Below are 25176 nucleotides of genomic sequence, written 5' to 3' on the forward strand. Positions count from 1 at the left end.
ACTAAATCACTACAGTAAATATTAGAGAGTCATGAGATATTAGAGAGACAAGTAAATATTACTTCAGTCATGAAAGCAAAAGAGCTTGCTAGTAAAAAAAAAAAAATGAAAAATGAAAAAAAAATGTGGAAATACTAAGTATTCAGAGAAAACCAGAGTCATGATAAAGCAAAACAATACTTAAGCCCCAGGCATCAATAGCTATTTCTGGAGCTATAAGCTCCAGAATCATAATAATAAGCTCCTAAATAAAGAACTGCGGTATGTTTAGCAAAGAACCACCTCCTTAACTTTTTAAGAATTTCAACCTGGGCACAAAGTGGTCCAGCTAAGTACTGATGGACAGCCATCCAAAGCGATTAGAGTTCACAGCCAAAGTAGGAACCTGAGGATCTGAGGAAGGGGCAGAGGGGATCTGAGAAAGAGAAAGAAAAGAGATATTTGGTAATTTACTCCCCTTTTCTCCAGTCTCTTCCCCCATTCTCAAAATTCACTCAATTATTTTACCCATCAAAATGTCAAGTATAGTGCTAGCTGATATAAAGTTGAGTGAGACATAAAGAATCTAGTTTAAAGAAAACAAACAGCAGACATGACCATCAATAATCACAGAGAGGTGGAACAATACAGTTGCCTTAGTTTTATAGAAGAACATAGAGAGACATTAGCTAACAAGCTAACTAAAATGTGTACTTTGGGCAATGTTATATGCCAACTGCTCCTGTATACACTATCTTACTCAAAAATAAACATCCTATTTAGTAGATGAAGAAATGAAAGCTTCAAGATACAAGAGGTAGAATTTAGAACGAAATCTGTGTCCTCCTAATCCTAGTCCAGGGCTCTTTGTACAGCTCTGTAATGCTCCTCCACCTCCTCTAACTTCTCTTTCTTGACTTTCCTTTCTCCTTGATTTTTCCCTCTAGACGGGCAAGACAGCGTCAGCATCCAGCTCAGAAGTCAAAACTCAACTGTCCACAAGGGAGTGACAGATGATGCACACGGGGGAAGTGCAGTGAGATGATGTGGTTGAGGTGGACCAGTGGGGAGTGTGGCCCACTGGATATCCAAGTCCTTTCTGAATGAGAAAGACCACTCAGCTCCAGCCGTCTGATGTCAGGCAGAAATGCAGGCCAAGTGCTTTGTGAAATCTTTCAATTTTCTGAGAAAGACCTGAAATCTAGACTTTTAAAATATGTCTCTCCTTACCTAAAAACAAAGCAGCAGCTCCCTACAGCAAATGTTTCTCAATCGCTGGGCTGGATTCTGCCCGCGGGATACCAGTTTGCAATCTCTGCTCTAGATGGGAGATGGCTAATCTCTCTGGGATTTCTTTCTGTCTGTAGAGTTTAATTACTAAGCGTTCATTGCAAAACAAAGCACAGGACTGCTGTAACAGTTATCAGGGCTTTATTCTAATTCTGCTGTATTAGCGAGACTGCACACTTAATGACAGAATCACAGTTGTTGAAAGCAGTTTAGACATGCTCTGTTCCAAATTCATTAAGCACCTGACTCACTTCCTCAACACCCCTACCAAGCAGCTTTTTGGCTTCTACATAAATATCTCCATTAGCCAACAAGGAGGTCCCTCCTGAGAAAGCCCACTAATTCTCACTCAGCTCTTAGACTTCCATAAGGTAGGTCCTTCTTCGTGTGAGGTATCCTTGTATCTGACCCACATTGGTCCCTGGATCACTATACCTAGAATACAATCTTCCAGGAGTGGACAGACTGACATTTATCATCACATTCTAGACAACCTTTCTATTAATGCAGACCAAGATCACATCAGCTTTTTCAGGAGGCTTCTTCACTTGTCTCCCTGACCCCTGGGGGCTCTAGCATGGTCTAGCATTGGGAGAGACTCAATAAAGATCCACAGTCAAGAGGAAAGAAATCTGCCTTTGTACCAGTCCCATTTTTTATTTTTAATGACAGTTGAAGGACATATTTTTACCCCAGGCTCCATGTTTCTCCTGTACTGTATACATACTGCTTTTTAAAAATAATTATTTAACTCATTGGTTTAAAAAATACTGACATCGGGTGCAAGATGGTAACAGATTAGGTGGAAGCTACACTCACCTCCTCCCAGGTCCAAACCGGAATTACAACTAAAATAGAGAGTAATCAACCTAACAATCAACGGAAGACTAGCTGAAGAGAAGTCTTATAGCCAAGGATTTACAGAAGAAGCCATATTGAGACTGGCAGGAAGGGCAGAGCTGTGAAAAGGGCTGGCCCCGCTCCCACAGATGGTGACCGAGGTTCCGGAGGGATATCTCAGCTGCAAAGGTTCACCCTGCAGAGTGAGGGGTCTGACCCCCAAGCCGGGCTCCCCGGCCCAGAGCAGCAGAGCTAGGAAGACGTGCCCACATATCATCTGGCTTTGAAAACTGGCAGGGATTCTGTCCACCAGGGAGAGATGAAGTCTACCAGAGACACAGGGGCCATCTTAAAGGGCCAATGACCAAAATCTAGTTTGCAACTGCTAACCCTGGGTTCCGACAGAGGGCGGGCAGAGAGGACTAGAATTGTGTGAGGAGAGACTGGAGTTTGTGGCACCGAGGAGAGAACTGAAGGGACAGCTGCCAGGATGCCTGTGCTGAGTCCCTCTCGCGCACTGCAGACACTATCTTCTTGGGTGAGCTCTCCCCTCCATAGGGCATTGGCCTGGAGAAAAACAATAGCCCCAAGTTCTGGACTCCCTGTTGCCCCACCCTGCAGAGCTCACACTCTGCTGCAGAGGCAGCTGCCTGGGCCAGGGTGTGGCGGTCCAGGCAGACTCAGGGGTGTCAGTGACCGAGCTGTGTGCTTTGGGGCAGTAGCCATTCTCCCTCACAGCAGGTCAGCTAGCCCCACTCTCCATGCTCCTGGCAGCCCCACTCTGCCGACTCCCAGTGGCTCTTTCCTGTCCAGATCCGGGCAGAATCTGGGAAAAGACTGAGATGTGTGGCTCGATGAGGGGCTATTTTTCCTTCACGTGCCCAAATGGTGCAGAGCCCTCCCTTAACACAACCAAACCTTGGTCTGTGTAGGCCTAATAAACTCTGCTGGCTGCATCCTGACTACTCCCTGAGATCCTGCCCCACCACAAAGGTTGCAAGCACCCAGCAGGTGGCAGCTAGATTTGGTACACCTGGGACGTTTGCTGAGTGGCCTCAGACACAGCACTGGCACCAAGTTTGAACCTTTTCAGTCTGGTGAACACCACTCACCCCTGTCTGGTGACTCACTGAGAACCTACCTTATACAGCATGAGTCCTGCCAGAGGCTCTTTCAGTGACTCAGCCCAACAAGCACCCAGCAGGCAGAAGCAGGCAGAGGCAGATCTTGCAGTGCCGTGGGACTTCAGCTGGTGTGCCCCTGGGCCTGGTGCTGGTGAAAGCCAGCTATGGTATGCAGCCTGGCCCTTCCCAGGTCCAGCAGAGGCAGTCACAAACTATGGGTTGCTTTGTAGCTCCAAACAGGTTGCCCAGAGACAGTCACAGGGAGTATCTGACATTGGTCTGTACCAGAGTCCTTCCCCAGAGGCCCCAGAAATAATACACTGAGGGGCCAACTTCAGATAACATCAGAGTATGATCCAAATAGCTTCACAAGCAACACATCCAAAGGGAGATCTCAGCAGGCACCAGACCCCACTGAGATGAATTCCACTTCTTGTGGTCAGCACCGACACAGCAGCTCATATACTGTGGTTGGGTTCCTCCCAGTCAGCCAACCTGAGAGTTGATCTCACACACCAACAGGCCAACAGTAATCAAGACTCAGTTACATACAACACATAACCCACAAAAGGGACATTCCTGGAGCACCCAGATCAGGTGGTAAAAGAACGGCATGACTGGACCGCACAGGACACCTACTACATAAGGCCAACCCGTGAAGAGTGGGAGTCACAGAATATCTATGTAACACACAGAAGCAAACACAGAGAGGCAGCCAAAATGGGGGGACGAAGACAATTACCCCAAATGAAAGAACAGGAGAAATCTCTAGGAAAAGTGCTAAATGAAATGGAAGCAAGCAATTCATCAGCTATAGAGTTCAAAAAATGGTTGCAAGGACACTCAAGGAACTTGAGAGCCCAGAAATAAACCAATGCTTTCATAATCAATTAATGTTTGACAAAGGAGGCAAAAACATACAATGGGGTAAAGATAGTGTATTCAGTAAATGGTGTTGGGAAAACTGAACAGATACCTCCAAAAAAATGAAACCTGACCACCTTCTAACACCATACACAATAAACTCAGAATGGATTAAAAACTATAATGTTTGACTCAAAACCATAAAAGTCTAGAAGAAATCACAGGAAGTAAAAATCATGGACATTTTCTAATCTCTCCCCTCAGGCAAGGGAAAGAAAAGAAAAAATACAAATAGGAGTACATCAAACTGAAAAGTTTTTATATAGCAAAGGGAACCATCAATAGCCCTAACTGGTGTGGCTCAGTGGGTTGGGCATCGTCCTGCAAACAGAGAGGTTGCCAGTTCAATTCCCAGTCAGGGCACATGCCTGGGTAGCAGGTCAGACTCCCAGCTGGGGCTGTGTGGGAGGCAACCAATTGATGTTTCTCTGGCTCTCTTTCTACCTCCATTCCCATCTCTCTAAAAACAAATAAATAAAATCTTTAGAAACAGAAACCGTGGATTGAGCGCGAGCTGTGAACCAGTGTCACAGGTTCTATTCCCAGGCAGGGCACATGCCTGGGTTGCAGGCCACAGCCCCCAGCAACCGTACATTGATGTTTCTCTCTCTCTCTTTCTCCCTCCCTTCCCTCTCTAAAAATAGATAAATAAAATCTTTTTAAAAAATTAGAAAATAACAAAAATATCAACCATCAACAAAATGAAAAGACAACCCAGTGAATTGTTGAACATATTTGCCAATGATACATCTAATAAGTGGCTACTATCCAAACTTTATAAAGAACTTACACAACTCAAAACCAAATAATCCAATTAAAAAACTGACAAAGGATCTGAATAGACACTTCTCCAAAGAGGACATACAAATGGCCAACAGACATATGAAAAGATGCTCAACATCACTAATCATCAGAAAAATATAAATTAAAACCACATTGAGATAACATCTCATACCTGCCCATATGGGTATCATCAATTCATCAACAAACAAGTATTGGTGAGTGGGGAAAAGGGAACCCTAGTGGTGGGAAAGCAGATTAGTGCAACCACTGTGGAAAACAGTATGGAGTTACCTAAAAAATTAAAAATTGAACTGCCTATGACCCACCAATTCCACTTCTGGAAATATGTCTGAAAAAACCTGAAACACTAATTCGAAAGAATCTAAGCATCCCTGTGTTCAATGAAGCATCATTTACAATAGCCAAGGTTTTGAAACAGCCTAATCAGTAGATGCTGGATAAAAAAGGTGTGGTACATTTACACAATGGAATACTACTTGGCTGTAAAAAAAAGAAGGAACCTTACCTTTTGTGACAGCATGGACATGGACAGTACTATGTTAAATGAAATAAGCCAGTTAGAGAAAAACAAGTACCATATGATTTCACTTACATGTGGGATCTAATGAGCAAAATAAACTAAAACAAAATAGAAACAGACTCATCGATACAGAGGTCAGACAAATAGTTGTCAGAGGGGATGGGAGTTGGGGGGAAGTGCTGGGTTAAAAAGGTGAAGGGATTAAAGGAAAAAGCCCTCAAAGACACAGAAAACAGGATGGAGTTTATCAGAGTTTGGAAAGGGGCCTGGGTAGAGATAGAAGAGGGTGAAGGAGGGACAAATGGTGATAGAAGGAGAGTTGACTTTGGGTGGTGAACACACAATATAATAAATACACAGATGATGTATTATAGAATTGCACATCTGAAACCTATATGATTTTATTAACCAATGTCACCCCAAGAAATTCAGTTAAAAAATCTGACATCCATTTTAGTAACTGGATGGGGCTGTCTTTGTAGAATATTAAGAGCATATATGGCTAGTTTGTTTGATTTCATAGGAAGAAAAATGACTTAACATTTTAGCTTTGTAATAGGAAATTAAGAAATATGGCTATAATTTTCGATGTGTATCATGAAATGTAGCCAACTTACGTCCAGTAAATTACATCATAGAGCATAACTATAGGATGATGCTTGTTTTTCTGTCAAAGCTTGGATCCTCTCCAACTACTAAATGCTTTTGGCAGGCACACTTTTAAATTCTTTTGAAACAAAGCATCAAATTTGGGATCCAAAGAATTAAATTCAAGTAAAGATATGGAATATTTCATCTAACTTTAATTGTGAAATCTTATTTTATTCAACTGTGAAATATTTTATCTCTTCCTTTTCTTATCTTCTTAGCATATGATTTCTTTACATTTTTCTTAGCACCTTATAGCTAAAACTAGGAGCCATCCTGATTCTCCCACTCATTTGCTCTAAAATTCCAATAATTATAAATCCTTTCACATATATCCTGAATCAGATGATTTGTCACTTCTATCTGATTCTCCCCCAGTCCACCCCACCTTCTCTAATACTGGAACTACTGCCAACAGCCTCCCGACCTGGCTCACTCCTTCCACAGTATGCAAAGAACTGCCAGAGTGATCCTTTTAAAACATTTATCAGATCACATCACTCCAGTGGCTGCCCATTATGCTTAAAATAAAATCCAGAATTTTTATCAGGACTCAAGGGCCTGGTGGTCACTGTCCACCTCTCCATCCTCCTCTCCGACCTCCCCTCCTGCTCCCTTTGCTGAGGGTGATATATCCCCCAGGTGGGAGAGGGAGTGTCCGGAATGTGTGAGTGTTCTTGTCTTTTTTCTTCAAATTGAGATATAATTGACATATCGTATTTAAATGTAGAAACAATGATTTAATATGTGTATATATTACAAAATGAGTACCATAAGTTTAGTTAACATCCATCACCACACATGGTTACAGAATTTTTTTCTTGTGGTAAGAACTTTTAAGATCTACTCTCTTACCCTGGCTGGTGTTGCTCAGTCGACTGGGTGCCAGCCTGCGAATCAAAGCGTCGCTGGTTTGATTCCCAATCAGGGCACAAACCTGGGTTGCAGGGCAGGTCTCCAGTTGGGGGTATACAAGAGGCAATTGCACATCAATGTTTCTTTCTCTCTCCCTCCCCCTCTCTCTAAAAATAAATAAATAAAATATTTTTTAAAAAGAAACTTAAAAAAAAAGTCTACCCTCTTAGCTACTTTCCAATAAACAATACAGGATTGTTAACTATAGTCCCCATGCAGTACAGTGTGAGTGTTTTGTGATCACCATGACTTAGGAGTGGGTCACCACTGGCATTTAGTGGGTGGGGCCAGGGATGCTAAAGTTCCTGCAAGGGCCTCTCAGTCCCTCAACACAGTTCCACGCTGCAAAGGATCACTGCACCCTAATGCCAGTAATATCCTGGCCATTTGGACAAACTCCAAGCTCATTCACATCTCAAGGTCTTTCCATTTGCCATTGCTTTCAACCCAGGACACTGAAATCTTTTCCCAGTTGCTCCTTCTCACCACTTGGGATGTCATCTCCTTTGAAAGGCCCTCATTTCTAAATCAGCCTGCCCTACTAGCATTCCGGACAGGCTTTCCCCTGCTTTGTTTACACGCTAGCACACATCGCTATGCAAAATTATTTATTATTCTGGTATGTCAACCCCTAAGGGCAAGAACTTTGTACCCCCAGCACCCAACAATGCCTGCAACATAGCAGGTGTCCGACAATCATCTGTGACATGAATAAACGTCTAAGGTAACTTTTTTACTTAAGATTAGGAATAAAAAACCTTTGTATTAACGTACAGGATCATTTAACTTCATCAAGCCTAGTGAAGGGGCTCCAAGTTTTCTGCCACCCTAAAGCTGCCTCTTGGAATGTTGATTTTAAGCTGGTTCTTAAGAAACAAAAGACAGAGGGAACCTTTGAACTCCCTGGCTTCCTGCGTGAAAGACTCAGACGGAAAGGTCTATTCCGGAAGGAAATTTTAGGATGTTCATCTTAGCAGCCTAATTTGAATTAGGCTGCTAATTCAGTAAATGGATAGAAAGGCATTTAGCAGGGGATGTTTACTAGATACCCCCTGTGTCTCACTGTTTCTGGGCTGCCTGGCAAAATTCCACCTGCTATGTATTTTTCCAATCTCCCTCAACAACCTGTAAATGGCTCACTTCCTTTGAAATCTCAGAGCTCTACACCCCTGCCCCCTTTCTCCTTTGTCCAAAATGACATATATCCCCAATTTTACCTCACTGTCTTTGGAATTTTCATGCGTATGGGAATTCCCTGTGCACATGTATTAATTTGATTTTTTCATGTTAATCTGTCTATTAAATTGATTATTAGCCCTATTACAAAACTTAGATGGTGGGAGGAAAAGTATGGATTTTTATCCCCCACACTAGTTATTTGTTTCCTACGCTAAATTTTCCTTTTGGCAATGTCTCACTCAAAGAGTTGTTTTTACATTCTATAACTTTTAATTTTACATAGTGCTGAGATGTAGGTAAATTAAAATGTCCCAAGTCGCCACCTAAGTCTTTCACAAAATGGGAAAGTGGCTTTTTTATGAGCACAGCATCATTGTAACCCTGAGAGTAAAAGTGTAACTTCTCCTGGCTGACACGGTCAGTGGGTCACCAGCAGCTTTGCCGCCGGGGGCAGCAACCCAGCCTTGTGACGATGGTGGTCCCTTTACTGTGGTAGGACCACTCCGGAACCCACCAGAATAATGGCCATCACCTTTTGCAAAAATGCTCACAAACTATTTTCAAAACCAGGAAGAGTGAAAAATAATAAAACAATTTTTTAATTTTTTTTTTATTTTTGGGAGAGTGGAAGGGAGAAAGAAAGAGAAGGAGAGAAACATCAGTGTGTGGTTGCCTCTCACATACTCCTCACTGGGGAACCTGGCCCACAACTGCAATGTGCCTGGACTGGGAATCTAGCCGGCAACCCTTTGATTCACAGGCCGGCACTCAATCCACTGAGCCACACCAGCCAGGGTTAAAACATAATTTTTTAAAACCTCACTTTGAGAGTGCTAAATCAAAAGTTCAAATCAGGTCTAATGTGCTAAGGGAGAAGTGACAAGTGGGGATGTGTAGCTAGATTTTATAATCAATATTATTTTATTTAAATGTACAGAAGTGCGATTTAAGCATACAGACATCTGTTAAGATATGTTAAAGAAGAATGAGCATAATCTGATTCTTTTTATGTTCCAGACACATATAATCTATGCTTAGAGAGGGTCTAGATTAGATATTTAATGCCAAACAGTGCTTCTCTTTGACAGGAGGCACTGGGGACCAGTGTACAATTATCTACGATTGGTGTGAAACTTTGGGGCCTGAGCACTGTGTGCATTTTATGTCTTACTACAGATCACATTCTAAAGCTCACAGCAATTCCCACCAAAAAAATGCATGAGAATGCTCACATTTCCACAAACTTTCCAACATTGTCTATTAGCAATATTTAAATTTTTTGTAAATTGATTTGTTTTTTAACAAGTGAAAACTAGTCACTATTAATTTGCACTCACTAGCTACTATGTTTATTAATTATCTGCACATCTTCTTCAGTCAGTCAAACTGCTGACAACTGAGTTCCCTTGTTGGAACTTGCCTCCTTTGCTTATTCACAGGTACACAAGGTCTAGGGCAACCATAGTCAGAGGACACTCAGCATCCCCCTCTTTCATGCTTATTGAGGAGATGGAAATAAACAATGTGACCTACACCTATTCACTTAATGCTTTCTTGTGAATGTTGAAAGCATATCACAGCAAAGAACCAATGGGGACAAAGAAGACTCCTAGAGAAGAAAAAGCTAGAGAGAGGTGTGCCATCATCAAGGCCATACTGTAAAGCTACAACAGTAAGACAACACTGTATTTACACTGGAATGGAACGAGTCATGAAACACAGTGGTCCAGAAATAAACCCATACCCCCACAGAAACTTGATTTATGACAACACAGACACTGAAGATTATTTTTATAGTTTATATTTTCAAGTCTACACATCTGAGCTTTTTTCTCTTTATATAATGGACAAAACGGAGAAGTTCCGCAATAAGGCATCATGTTTAAAAACATTAAAAAGACTTCTCCTGTCCCTTTTTCCCCCTTATAGGAAGAAAATTATGGTAAAAATTATGGACAAAATTAAGTTAGATATCCATCCCACATCAAACATAAAAGTCAATTCCAGGGAGAATTAAAGATTTAAATAGAAAAGGCAAACTATAAGATATTTGAAAAATAAGATAGGTGAATCTTTTTATGACATAGTGTGAAAAGATTTCTTAAATAAGAATCAAAAAACACAATCTATAAATATAACATTAAGCCCTGGCTGGTATAGCTCAATGGATTGACCATGATGGGTCTGCAAAGCAGAGGGCCACTGATTCGATTCCCAGTCAGGGAGCATGCCTGGGTTGCGGGTCGGGTCCCCTCTGTGGGGCCCGTAAGAGGCAACCACACGTTGATGTTTCTCTCCCTCACTTTCTGTCTCCCTTACCCTCTCTAAAAATAAATAGATAAATTTTGTAAAACAAAAACAAAACACTAAGAGTGATAAATCAACTAAATTAAAATTACAAAGTTCTCTTCATTAAAGGTCACCTCCAAGTAAAAATACCAGCCACAAACTAGGAAAAGGAAATTCTGACATATGAGGTCTGCCCAGAAGGTATCCAACTATGTAATATGAAAAATAGAGACATTTACTAGAGAAGATACAAGATACAAGAAACACTGTACATAGGACAATGACACTTCAGTCCCCTTCAAAGTAGGCACCTTGGGACCTCACACAGTTCTTCCAATAACCATCAGCTGCCCTGTCATATTTCCTGACTCTCAATGACTGCCTGAAACCTCTTCCCTTTCAAAGGCGATTTTAATTTTGGGAAAACCCCGAAGTCACAGAGCACCAAATCTGGGCTGTAGGGGGGGCTGAGTCACCAGGGTGATGTGATGTTTCACCAAAAAACTGCATGAGACGTGATACATGAGCAGGTGCATTGTCGTGATGAAGTTGCCAGCTACCAGTTGCCCATAGCTACAGCCTTCTGAATCATCCAAATAGTTTCTGCGGAAGAATGTTCAAGCTTCAAGGAAATTCTGATGCAGATTTGTTGCTCTACATGCTGAGTCTTTTGAATGTGACGGCCACACAGTACACATGCTAACTCATTGGTGTCTACCACTGACTAGTACAAAGAAGTCATCACTGTTCATACATGGTGCGTTCCAGTCCACTCTCTTTGGCTGCCAAGTTACGTCAATGTCCTGCGAACTGTTTTCATTGTATTAACAATGGCTGGACTTTTTCTGCACAGACCTCCTACAGGTTACCTCAATGTGGGAGAAAAGTATAGAATATTATGATTCCCTTACTCAAAATCTTCCAGAAGTTTCCCACGTTGTTCAGCGCAAAAGCCAAAGTTCTGATAACAACCTGTAAATTGCTTCATTATTTGACCCATCTTCCCTCCCTGGCCTCATTTTCCATTCACCCCCTCAATGAATCCCCTCCAGCCAAGCAGCCAGCCTCTTTACCATCCCTCTAAAGCAGGGCTGTCAAACTCATTTTCACCAGAGGCCACATCAGCCTCGCGGTTGCCTTCAAAGGGCCGAAAATAATTTCAACGCCTTAACAGTTAAGGAGCATTTATACAGTCCTAAAGTTATTCCGCCCTTCGAAGGCAACCACGAGGCTGATGTCGCCCCTCCACCCCAAGTGAAAATGAGTTTGACACCCCTGCTCTAAAGGAAGCTTTCACTGACCACTCTATTGGAAATAGCAATCTTTCCCCACTTCACAGGCCATCTCCCTCTTCCCATTTAGGGCCATCTAACATTCTATTTTACTTATTCGGTCTATTTATCGTCTCCCCTCCTCATCCCCCGACATCTCCCACCCATACAGAAAGTGTGCTTCATGAACATCACATTTCTGTTGAGTTTGTTCTCTGCTGTATCCCCAGCACCCAGATCTGTGCCCAACACATAGGAGGCCCTAAATACATTGGATTGTAGAAAAGAATGAGTGGAACATTATTTAGGTTCGTGCAATGACCTGTCTGCTCACAGTAGTCACCCTGGTGTCCATTTTCCTAATTTCTAATCACATGAGCATCACAAATTAAAATTCTACTTAAAATTTTTTCACTTGGAATTGATTGGTGGTGACTAAAATCTCATCGGTCTTTAGTTCTTTCTGTTGTCTTTTCCTGACATGTCTTAACTGTGACCATTGTCTAAAAAAATGTTCGTTCTTATTTCGAGGCTCTGTTGTAAATTTTAGCAGATAATAGCTCACATTATTCTAAACACTTCAACGTGATTTGAAAAGGTATTATTATTTATTTCACTAAAATGAAAAAAACACCTAAAACTTGGTTGGAAATAACTACAATGATTACAATAAAGGACTGAGACCTGAGAACTCTTTGAAGAAAAGGTTCTAGTTCTAAATTATTTGAAACATTAACAAAAAGGAAATCTGCTTATTGTGTAGATATTAGAACCAGATTATTAAATAGTAGTTAATTCTGAATTGTTAACACTAATTAAGAATCTTATCGATTAAAAAAATAATCCAAAGAATCAATTGGTACTTACAATTGGTTTTCACAATTCAAAAGGTATTTATAATTGGTTTTCAAATAATTATATTACTGGTTTTTTTCCTCTAAGTGTTGCTTTTCCTTCCTAGTTACATTTCCTTGAGTTTTGAGTGTAAAGGCTGTGTGCATTACCAGCATTAGCAGCAAGAAAGCCAGACTGTGACTTAAAAGTGTGGAGAGGAGAGGCGTGGGGCGGAATGGCTGCGTATGCCAATGAGATAACCTACAAGATGACAGTGTCTTCAGCTCAACAAAGGAAGTCATGTACAAGATTAAACTCATCCTGTCTCCATCTAGTTACCTCACACCAAGGTCGACTTGGAAATATCTCCTAAAACAATCTAGGGAATAGCAGTCATGAGGCTTATCAACAAGGCATGTCTTCATTATAATATAAATTTATTTCAATTTCAAAAATTGATGGCTAAGGGCTCTTGAGCAGTGGCATTTGATTCCACATTAGTCTGCAGTATGCAAGAAAAAACAAAGACCCATCATTCCGAACCTTCCATTACAGACCCACGCCAAACTGCAACAAAACATCCTTAAGGAAATTGCCACTGTTATTTTGTACTTGCCATAAATGTAAACAGGTTTCTTACTCTCAATTCTAAATTTAAAGATAGAAATACATCTGTTCAATATTACATTTTAGAGTAGTGCCTTTTCTCCATAAACCGTTTTTAAATGGTAAACATGTTTAACCAAAACAAAAAAAAATGGAAAATTTATTAACCCCAGAAGCTAAAGATCAATTCATCAAAGCCATTCATCTTTAATATTGTATTTCTAAACTTGTCAAGTTGGCATAAGCAACTGCAAACAGAACAGGAAAAGCAAAGAGACACCACAAAGGAGATAACTAACTTTAAAAAGAAACTTTAAACAACCCTGAGGATAGAAAATTAAATACAATCTAACTTAACATACATCTTAACTGTCTAATGCAATTTTTGATGATGTTCGTCAGTTTTATGAAAGGCACGGCAGTGTTTTCATTTCCAGAAAATAGAGAAAAAGACTGTGCAATTAATGTTTACCTATTGGCTCATAACCTCCCAGCTTTTCTGAACAAACACTCTGATCCCCATGAGCTAGCTAATCCTGGAGCTGGCAGTTTCTAGGAAAGAGGTTCTCCGCCCTGGCTGCACCTGTGAGGAGAGAGGAGGGGCGTTAACATACTGCAGCCCCAGCTCCATCTCCCGGCTCCGACCAAACTGTCCCAGGGTGGGATCCAGGCAGCAGTATTTTCCTAAATCACCCCATGTTCCTAGCAACACTGCTTCTGATCCGCCTGGTCTGAAAGAAGCTGACAGGGGGGCTTTGGAGGCTCTGCTCAAACACTCCGATGTTGAGACACACGGCCTCACTCAAAAATTCCAGTCAATATACTATTGTACAGATGGTCATTTTTCAAATATGAGTGGTTATTTTTATGGGGTATGATGACCCCTCATTTCCCCTAACTACAGAGTTCTAAGATCTTTGCACTTGTCCCTCTTTTTAAAAATTACTTCCCCCCAGTCTCCACCAGACTGGTTCCTCCTCATCATTCAGGTCCCAGCTCAAATATCACCTCCTGGAGGAGGCTCTTCCAATCACGCTTTCCCCACCAGTCTCAATCTCCTCACGCGTGCCAGTTCTCACACCTAAGGAGTGTGTGTGCTTGCTGACTATCTATCTCCCAGGTCTGCAACATAAGCTCGTTCAGACAGCTCCTTCCTGTCTGTCTTGTTCAACACTCTATCCAGGAAGTGGCACAGTGCCCCACAAAAGTAGCCGCTAAATACAAACTTTTAAATGAATAAATGAGACAGAACATGGAGCAATGAGCAATCTAAAACAAAAAAGAAAAATTCACATTGGCATGTGATATAAAGAACTTACAAGCCCTGACTGGCATGGCCCGGCTGAGCGTCGTCCTGCAAAGCTAAAGGTTGCTGGTTCAATTCCCGGTCAGGGCACATGCCTAGGTTGCAGGTCGCCTCCCCAGCTGGGGTGTGTGCAGGAGGCAGTTGATCGATGTTTTTCTCACACATTTATGTGTCTCTCCCTCCCTTCCCTTCTCTCTAAAAATAAATTAATGACATCTTTTTAAAAAACTGACAATGCAGACTATAAGATATTGCACTGCATGTAAATGACAAAATACAAGATAATCATGAGTGCACACTTATATAAAAACAAAGATTCTGCTATAAATTAGGGGGCTAGGGGAGTAGAATGGGACACCCCAAGGTTGGTGGGCATTGTGGTCTAGTGCAGGGTCCTGCACCAGAGGAGGTGCACTAGTGGAACAAATAATCAGCCAATAAATGGGTTTATGAGAAGGCAGAAGTGCCTTCAGGGGACTCAGGGCAATAGGGGTGTGCCTGCAGACCACACCCCCAGCCCAGGATTTGTAAGAAGGGAGAGAGAGAAAACAAGTGCAGCCCACCAGATGCAGGATGGGGACTCTAAAGGCTACCCACCCAGCAGGGGATGGCAAGTGAGTCCTTGATGTGTCTGGGCCATTTGTAGATGGAAGGTGAACAGAGGGGATTGGGGGTAGGGTTTGCAGTTTCCTGGTATGAAAATGTCTCTGAGAATAATCATTCATCTTTGGGAAGCATAAAAAAGAAAAAGAAAAGATTCTGGAGGTAGTAAACTCCCCTGCCCAATGCAACCACATAGCTTGGAAATGCACAGCTTCACTGAAATTTCCCAAAAGTTACAGATGGAGTCCTCTCAAGCTTTTCTCACACATCAGTTTTCTCCTGAAAAATCAAGCAAAATGTAAATAAAGAATGATGATAAACCTCTAATACACTTTTAAAACATTCTAAACCTCAAAAGTCCTAAATACTATGAACTGCTGGGCATGAAAACAAAACTCGAACCATGTTAGAAATGCTGATTTGGTGGTGGGGGAAGGGACTATAAAAAACAGAAACATATGACGTTACTTGGAACTCCTGGAATAAGGTAAAAAATATTCAGACTAGGAGGAGCATCTTCAAGACCATTTGATATAAACCCCTTTCTAAGAAGAAACCCTCCAAGACGATATTCCTTCCAAGGGATTGGCTAGAATCTCCTTAAACTTTTTTTGGTGACAGAGGACGCATGACTTTGTAAGGAAGCCTACTTCATTCCAGCCTTAGGAAACTGTACCTGTTAGTTCTTTATTTTGATCCAAAATTTGGCTCCCAGGAACCAGTGAGTGTTCTGCTCTACAAAGCCAGCACAAAAAAAAAAAAAAAAGTCAATGAAAACTAACTCATTGGATCAGTTCTATAACAATATAGGCCTGAGTTGAGAGGTGAATCCGGAAGGAAAATGAGTTTGAGCCAGATGTTCAAAGGAGGGGAGAACTATACATTACTTTGGGAGGAAAACTGTGCAGGGGTAAAGTTCAAGTGTAAAACAGGCAGAAAGTACATTTTCCTGGCTAGAGCTGAGTATCCGGAGCAGAAACAGATAGGAGGGAAAATACAGAAAACGGATGATGCACATCCCTGAAGGCTGGGTGAAAATTACTGCAATTAGGCAAAAGTAATCTGTACTTTGTAAAAAAGTAGAATAAATCTGAAAAGTAAAGGACAGGTAGATAAGTAAGTAGACTATGTTACTTTAAAACACAGCATCATAGAAGTTTAGAGCTGATAGAAATCGTAGAGATTATCTATTCCAAACCCTTAATTTTACAGACAAAGTAATTAAATCCCAGGAGGAAAAGGTGTCAACTGGCACAAGGAAGAACATTTTTGTGAATATTTCCCTGTCCTGTACCCTCTTCTCCTCACTGCCTGAGGAACATGCTGAATCTGAGATGCTGCATAAGATCCCAACCAGCTATCTTAAAACTCAACCATCACAGGGCCAAGCTGGGATGACGCTATGGGCCCGAACTGCCTGAATCATCCTGGCTTCTCACCAAGACCCGGTATGGACAGGATGTGGCCACCCTGCAGGACCAGCTCTCGTTGGCCATGGAAGCCGGCCACCTATTACACTGATGTTCACAGCTCCTCCCAGCCAAGAAGACAAGGAACCAAATGCACTGCTAACTCACCCACAGAACTTTCCACCTTTTTCCATGGTACTGTCACACAGGTCTGCTATGGGGCAACAAAACAAATTCCATCAGTTTCTTGTAAACATACCTACAGCTGTTCTCTGTCACCTACCCCCAAGCTATCCTTGAGGCAGAACCTGATCCACCTACCCGCACCTCCACCACCACCCACGCTGCCTGAAGCTGTCTGGTTTCTCCCCTAACTGGACCCACTGTCTTTGCACTTTAAATATCAGTGCCTTCAAAATACAGTCTTGTCCTAGAAATAACTGCATTTTAAAAGTACATACTAGGAAACGAGAAACACCAGATTGCAGAGGAAGATGTATGGTGCGATCCCACTTTTACAAAAACAAAGAAACAAGAACAACAAAAAATGCTGCATATGAGTCCATGTTTAAAAATATTTAAAACAAATATAACAGAATACTCACCAAAGTATTAGCAATACAGACAGATTTAGGGGAGAGAAAGGGGAATCTATTTATTTGTACGTGGTTTCATCGAACTTGGATCACTGCCATAAACTGTCATAATCACACAACTGTAATTTTTAAAGAGCAACTAAACTCTTATGACAAAAAAGTATTAATGGAATTTCAAGTATCAGTCACTGAGGAGCATGCACTGTTGCTCCCAGCCCCCCTAAGCAGAGAAGTCAGTGCGGGCTAGTTTCCCACTGAGGATGCCCGGGAAGTCCTCACTGTGCCAACCCAGCTCCTTTGGTCATTGTTTATTATTGCACATCTCCTAATTCAGAATGCAATCTGAACTAGTTAGTGAAAATGCAGTTAAATTGTTCATTTATTCCATATTCTGGAAATGAGCTTTGGGCAACCAATTACACAGATTATTCATTTGTTTTATTGAGAGTTGAGTGTTAATTCCTCATGCAACTTATACCTCCCCCCAAAGAAAACATGAATTAAAAGGACTCGCATATCTCGGCCATCAAGTTTATTCTCTAAAAGTGTTCTAGGCTCCTGGACATTCTTTTATGAATGAAACTGCCTTCTGTCCATCTTGAGACTCTCAACTCTCTTCCTTTCCTCACTTTTCATTTCCAGTCACTTCCAACACTGAGTGCCACCCTGCACCTTCTGGGTTTTTCCATTCCTCCTATCCCTGCTGCCCCTATACCGCTCCCATCCACCCTCTGTAAACACCGTGCCTTCTCAACTGCACTGTGCCTGAGATGTTTCAACCCCTACGAAGATAAGAAAATGGGCTTCTTGGCCTGACTGGTGTGGCTCAGTGGGTTGGGCGTTATTCTGCAAAGTGAAATGTCACCAGTTTGATTCCCATTCAGGGAACATGCCCCAGTCGCAGGTAAGGTCCTCTGCTGAGAGTGTGTGAGAGTCAACCGAACCCATCAATGTTTCTCTCTCCCTCTCTTTCTCCCTCCCTTCCCCTCTCTCTAAAAATAAATAAAACCTTTCTAAAAAGTGGACTTCTTCCAAAACCAGGTTTCGTCACTTAGCTTTGTATCCTTGAGAAGAATCCTTAACCTAAGACCTATGTACTTTCCTCTTTTGTATAATTCAAGTGATATCTACCTTGTAAAAGGGTATTACAAGAATTCGAGATAAGGCATGCAGACTGCCTAAATGGAGCTTTGTACGTCATTCAATACTTTATTATTTTCTTATCTGTGAAAATGGGCAATAGGCCTCTGACTTACTTTGAAGATTAAATGAGATAATACAGAAAGCACCAAACACAGTTACTGTTTCCTTTCACTTCCTTTTCATGCTCCCCAACACCAAGACAAAATGTGGCCACTGCCATCTTCTGACACCTGACTGTACATGCCTTTCCTGTAACATAATGAATTATTTATTAGCAGGACTATGCATCTCTTCATGTCCTTCTCTCCTTTAAAGCCAGATTTGTAGGTATAAACTTATGTGTGATAAAGTCCTTTATTATATATTTCAACAGGCAAGTAAATACCCTATTTTCAACCTAGAATGCAACATCCATAAAATACAAGTGTATTTTAAGGGATCAACAGGGCAGAGTGGTTGTAAGCATGAAATCCTGAAAAAATCTTCAAACCATGGCTGCTGTACAAGTTTACGCAAACATGGCAAATGCAAGGAAAGACTATAAAATCTTGCTAAATGGCATCTGAGAAATGACTTTGCCAGAGATGAAATGTTGAGTTAAAATAAAAAGCAGGAATGGCCCTGGCCGGTGGGACGGTGGCTGGGAGCATCGTCCCCACACAACGAAGGTTGCAGGTTCGTCCCAGCTGGGGCACATGCCGGAGTGAAAAGATGAATGTATGGATAAGTGGAACAACAAATCAATGCTTCTCTTTCTCTCTCTCTAGAATCAATCATTTTTAAAAAATCTGGATCAAAATAAAACAGTGAAAGTGATTATGTTTTGTTTGAAGTTATTTACAAGTTTCCCAAAGCTTATATTAATATATTTTAAATGTTTTACCTAATTTCGTAATAAACGGGATAATAAATATAAATATTATAAATATCTCTTCTTTAAAAAACAGCAGAGCCCTGGCTGGAGTAGCTCAGTGGATTGAGCGTGGGCTGTGAACCAAAGTGTCGCAGGTTCAATTCCCAGTCAGGGTACATGCCTGGGTTGCAGGCCATGACCCCCAGCAACCGCATATTGATGTTTCTCTCTCTCTCTTTCTCTCTCCCTTCCCTCTCTAAAAATAAATAAAATCTTATTTTAAAAAAAACAGCAGAGAAAAATACTAGCTTAAGCAAATATATTAACTTCATCTATGTTTATTCATAGATTGGAAAAAATTATGTTTTTCTTACCCCCATATGACTTCATGATTAAATTTTACAAACCTAAAATAAGCTAACATCTTTCTAAGCATCTGAGGGGAAAAATTAGTTCTTTAAAGATGAAGCCAGGTAATTAAATGGCCTTCATCGGGTCCCTAATATGACAATCTCTAAAAGTAAGTTAAGTATTTATTTTTTGAATGATTTCACTCTGGCCCTGGGAAAAAAAAAACACACCACATAAAGCTGGCTCCAGGAGAAGCTTGTCAATGCCCAAAGGTGCTTCTTCAGCAGGTGGTATCTACCCTTGGTATCAGCATTGAGAAAATGAGCAAAAAACGAGTTGAAGATTCTGAGTCCACAGCCTGCTGGAACCTGACTGCAAAACTTCTCTGAAGTTCTCACGAGGGTATATTTTCTAAAATGCTACCAGAAACACATCATTCCTCTCTTAGGGAATCTTTTTAAATTTTACTACATTTAAAATTTCAACTACCTATTAAGTTTTTTAAAAACCTTATATTTAAATTCTACAGGTCTTTTTAATGCATGCTTATTTTTAGTCTTCAAATTATCTTAGAATCATGACTCTTCTTTAAATACTATTTTGGCCTGGGCACAGACAATGTTGGTTTACACACATCCCAAACGTAAAATCAGCCAGGACGTAATTGGGCAAGGGTATCCCTCAGGTCATTGAAAAGCAAGTATTATTTGTGAAATCAAACCATGGTCAAGAATTCCAGTGAACATGTTGCTTTGTCCAGATGCCCAAGTATAATGAAAAGGAGAGCACGATGATGTCACAAGCCACCCTTTTTCAGATCCTGAGTACTTTTCTTTGAAGTGTGTTCTTTTGGGAACAGAATTACACCGCTCAGTGTAGGCATGGGGCAGAGCCCTAAGTATCAGGCTAGGCCAAAAAGCAATCTGGACTGAGAAAAGACACGACTAGAAAAAAAAATCACTGACTTCATCCTCTTGATGTTGCACATCTTCAGGCAACATTGCTCACCTGCAATGGTGTCAGAGCAGTCCCTGGCCTGGGGAGGAAGGCAGCAACCCTGCTGGGTGCTGACTCAAAAACAAAACGACCTGTAAAGACTGAACCATGTTGCTACACTGCAAATTACTAGTGTCCAACCTGGACTTAGTACAGTATTTTTCTGTTGGCATTCCATTAAACTGGTCCAATTATTTTTAAATGAATCGTATGTGTTGAAGGAGCCTAGAAATAAGCCAAAGATTTATTGTATACTTGGCCTTACAGACATAACATAACATCATTTGCTGTAACTGAAAGTGAACAAAACTTCCTTTTGAAAAATTAGAGCACTCACAAAGCATGGTTTTCAAAAATGACTTCCACATGCTATCATCATTGGAGAGTCTTAGTTTACACGATTGTTTTGGGTTTACTTTTTAAACAGGGAATATTACTGAGACTGATCTAGGTCATTTAAATAGCACTCCCAACTAAAATATATATTATGGTTAAAGGATCGAAATAACAGGTCTCACTATCAAATAATCAAGTGTAATGGTTATTTTATTACCTTAAAATATACTTTTATATAAATGTATAAACCAGTCATTAGGAGCCTAAAATTGAGTAACATTTATGCCAAATGAAACTCAAAATACATTATGTAAATAAGTATCACTTGGTAAAAACCCTCCTGATAAACTCTTATTAACCTCCTGCTATATAGAACGAAATATGCCTCAAGGTTTTTACAGAAAAAAAACATTGTAATTGATATTTGCATTATTCTGTATTAACAAACCAGAGTTATACTATTCCTATAAAAGACTGTTTTCTCACTTTTCTCACTATTGCTGAAGAAAGTAATACAAGTAGCTTTTTAATACTAGTCACTTTCTGTACTTCCTAATTTTCTTAGCCTTTCTCTGACACTAACCAGTATTGACTAGTGAATTCTTCATACAGGTCTCTTCTTCCAGTATAAATTTATCCTTTCATAAAATATTTACTGCACACTCATTATGCTAGGCTTTGTATTAAAGACTGGAAGCCAAGTAAACTCAGACAAATTCCTTGCCTAAGAGCTCATGGTCTAGCAAAGGCAGAAGACAAATGCATTTAAGGTTTACTGTGCATGGTCACTACAATGACACAGAAAAAACAAACAAACAAACCTAGAAGGGTTGTTTGAATCAAGCTGGAAGGTAACAGTTATACTCCATTCCATTAAATTAAGCCTGTGCCTCCTTCCTCAGCGAGGTGATGGCTGGACGGCTTGGTTTGAGCTTCCTTGTCTTGGCAAAACAATGATGATGGGTACAGGCAACATCAAAACATCTCTGGGAATTACAATCATCATCCTGTTTCCTGACTTCACAAGGTTTCGCATCACTGAATTTAAACAGATCAGCCTACAACCTAATCTAAATTGGAAAATACCGAGTCCAGCTGTTGTTAAGAACAGACGTGTACATGGTAAGAGAAACATGAACTAGAAATTTACAGCCTGATACACAAAAGTCATATTTCTAGGTAGAATTTTTACCACACATTTATGTTTTGGCTTTTAGGCATCAGAATAAAAATAAGATGTACCTGAAAGTATAAATGCTTATAATATTATGCAGTACATTTAAAAAGCAAGTTATGTCATAAATGTCCTAAACTGTAACAACACAAAAAGTCGCCCCCCCCCGAAAAACTGAGTACACTGTTAAGAAAAACATTTTTGATACTATATGCAAAATTATCATTAACATTTAAAATGCCAATATGCACCCCCCAAAAAATAAAAAAAGACTTGCCATGCAGAAATGCAGTGTGTACATTTCAATTTATAATGTTACTTGCTACCCATAGTGCCTCAGGAATGGGATAAAACAGACTGAGTTCCTTCAACAATATGTATGTTCTTACCAGTGTTGATACAAAATCAAAGTTTATTATTTGCTTCCAGTACATTAGCCAGTCTTTAAAAGAACCCAAATAAATACCAAAACACTAAAGAAGACAAGTGTCTATTTACGATATTCTAATTTTATAAATACAGTCATTTCAAACAGGAGAGCCTCATTTGACAGGAGGGGGTTACAGGATCGATCTATGCCATTCTTCAGACCATTTGTAGGGGAGTTCAGATTTCCCTGGTCAGGGTGACCTTCCAAGACTTAGCACGGCCCAGCCTGCCTCACTCAGGTGAAATGAAGGCAGCGGGATCCAGCACAGCTGTTTTTCTCCCGCAGCCCAAAGACAAGAATAAGTAACACCAAGCAGAACGCAGATTGCCCAGCCCTTGTCAAATGGATTGGCAGCGAGTTCTAACAGTTCCCTCTCTCATCAAGGAGTGGTTACATTCAGCAGAAGGCTGAGGTACCCCAGATTCTACACCCTGAAACTGTGTGTCCTCGACACAAATCCGCTCATCGCCTTTGTGGACTGTGGGACTGTCACCGAAACCGGGGCTAGCAATAACAGCAGTTTTGTAAAGTTTGATTAATACATTCCAACCCAGTTGAATGTCGCCTTACAGTGCCGAGACTTGAAGACTCTTATGAATCTCCCTCCCCCACAGTCATTGCCTCCCAAATTCCAGTTTATACATTCATTTCCTGGGCAATTTTTCTTGTGGGGAAAACAATGGACTCTTTCAATCTTCTCTTATCAACAAAGGGCTCTAAGACGAAGAAACAATCCTTTCCATAGCATCCTTTCCGACTTCTTTATAAATGATGAGGGGGCGGTGAGGGTAGGGGACAGGCAACTCACCTCTTTCAGCTGCTCCAGCTCCTGTTTGAGGCTGTCATACTCAGCCTCCAGCTCATCATACTGCTGCTTGAGGGTCAGCTTCTCTTCCAAGACCACCAGCCCGTACTCAGCAGCCTGGATCTTCTCGTGGGTCGTCTCTGTGAGCTCTTTGGTCAGCCTCTCTATTTCAGCCTTATAATGGTCCACAGTCTGCAATACCTCTTCTGCGGCCATAGCCCCGGTGGATGGAGGCAGGAGGGGGTCACAGGATCGGGAGACAGACGCAAAGCCGGCGGGATAAGGGAGAAGGAAATGGGGAGGAAAGGAAAAAAAAAAAAAAAATGGAAAAGCAAAGTGTGGCTGGATGAACGAGCAGAGCAATATCCTGACTGCTCCTCTGGCGGCGGCAGCTACACCGCCCGAGAAACTGACGTGAAATGCAACATGAGGAATGCAGGGGAGAGGATCAGGGGCGAGGCAGCAGCTGCAGCATGTGTCCTCTGGGCCGGCCCCTGTGTGTGGTCAGCGGCCATGCGGCATGGCCCTGGCTGCGGTGGCCAGGGCGGCGAGGGGCTCGGTATTCTGCTTATTCAGAGGCGCCGGCCGCCATGTCTCCCAGGCAGCGTCACTGCAGTCTTCCCCCCGCGCTCCGGCTCTCCTCTCACTTGCTCCACCTGCTCCCTCTGGCTGTGCGGCAGCCGGTGCAGAATGATGCAGTCCCGGGCCCACTCCCCCCCACCCTGTGAGCTCGAGGCCGGACCCAGCTGGGGGCGGGGGCGGATGGAGTCAACGCAAGGGGAGGAGGGAAGGATCCAACGGAAACATCCCCAGACTCGTCCCCCCCCCCCCAGGGCACGCAGGGCCACCGCCGACTGCACCACGGGGGCGCTGGACGGAGGCCGAGGAGGAGGACGGGCAGGACTCGCCTGCAGGGAGCCTCCGCCCTGCCCCGCCCGCCTGGGCTCCCTGCAGGGCGGGAGTTCCTCCCAAAGCGTTTTGCTAGGGTGGGCGTCAAAGCCCCCACCCCTCCCCCGACGGCGGCGTGGGCGTCCCTGCCACAGGATCCTGAGCTCTGCAAATTGTCTGGACTACACGCCTTCCCTCAAAGAAAAGCAAACAGTAACTAAACGGCTCCAGTCGCGAGCATCCTTCTAGTCTGATCTCTCAGCATTCTGCCCTGGCCTCCGAAATGCTCTGCTTCCAAAGCCTGCCAGATGCGCCCCAGGGCGCCAGCTTCCGCCCCCTCTCTTCCTCCCTCTCCCTCCTCCCTACGTTGCCCTGGTTCACTCCATACTCAACAAGCTTATTTCCACCTGAGGAAACTCTTTGCTAAAGATTCGTTGCCCTGGTCTGAGCTTTCTATGTCCACTTTATCACAAGATCAATCAATAATCAGGGCACAAAAAAAAAAAAAAAAAGGAAACCCTATGATACATGCACCCAGGAAGCCTCTAGATGCCATTGTTTCTTGCCCCAGTAGGTCTACTCTATGGATTGTTCAGTAAGAAAAGCTTCATCAAGTTTCCTAAATACAGTATCAATAATACCCTACAATAAATATTTTTTGAAATAACAAGAGTTAATAGTTCTTGAGATCATGCACCAAGGATTCTGAGTATGGCACGTGCATTCTCTCCAATCCTAACAACAATTCTCTGGGGTAGAAACTATTATCCACAAATTACAGGTGGTGAAAGACAAAGTTGAGTGATTTCCCAAAGTCAGGCAATCTTAAGCAATAAAGTGAAAATTGAATCATAACCCTGAACTAGTTCATTATGTTGGCTTCACCTTCATTCATTTCTAATACAAACCCAGCAGCTAAATTATTATATGCTCTTAAAACAGCCACTTTAGTCAAGATGAAGAGTGATGATGAAAGTCACAAGAAGAGGTCAAGGCAAAGTTGGTAAGTGAAAGAGAATAAAGAATAGAGAAGAGATAAGGATAGAGAACAAACTAGAGGAAA

The 25176-nt window shown here is 41.8% G+C and overlaps 1 protein-coding gene across 8 annotated transcripts in view; it reads right to left on the minus strand.

The window, feature by feature from the left end:
• Positions 1-24049, minus strand: part of BICD1 (BICD cargo adaptor 1) — a 175682-nt gene extending 151633 nt beyond the window's left edge. For 7 of the 8 annotated variants that reach the window (XR_004901624.1, XM_036019183.1, XM_028532247.2 and 4 more), the window contains exon 1: positions 23229-23441. Coding sequence is in view for 7 of the 8 variants with exons in the window: in XM_036019183.1 (XP_035875076.1) it covers positions 23229-23441 (213 nt within the window). In the remaining variant the exon portion in view is untranslated. Of the gene's footprint in view, positions 1-23228 lie in introns of all 8 variants that reach the window. The other variant, XM_028532248.2, reaches the window with a different exon arrangement.
• Between the last annotated feature and the right edge of the window lie 1127 nt (positions 24050-25176).

This window comes from Phyllostomus discolor, chromosome 2, assembly GCF_004126475.2.
Source record: "Phyllostomus discolor isolate MPI-MPIP mPhyDis1 chromosome 2, mPhyDis1.pri.v3, whole genome shotgun sequence".
Lineage (NCBI taxonomy): Eukaryota > Metazoa > Chordata > Mammalia > Chiroptera > Phyllostomidae > Phyllostomus > Phyllostomus discolor.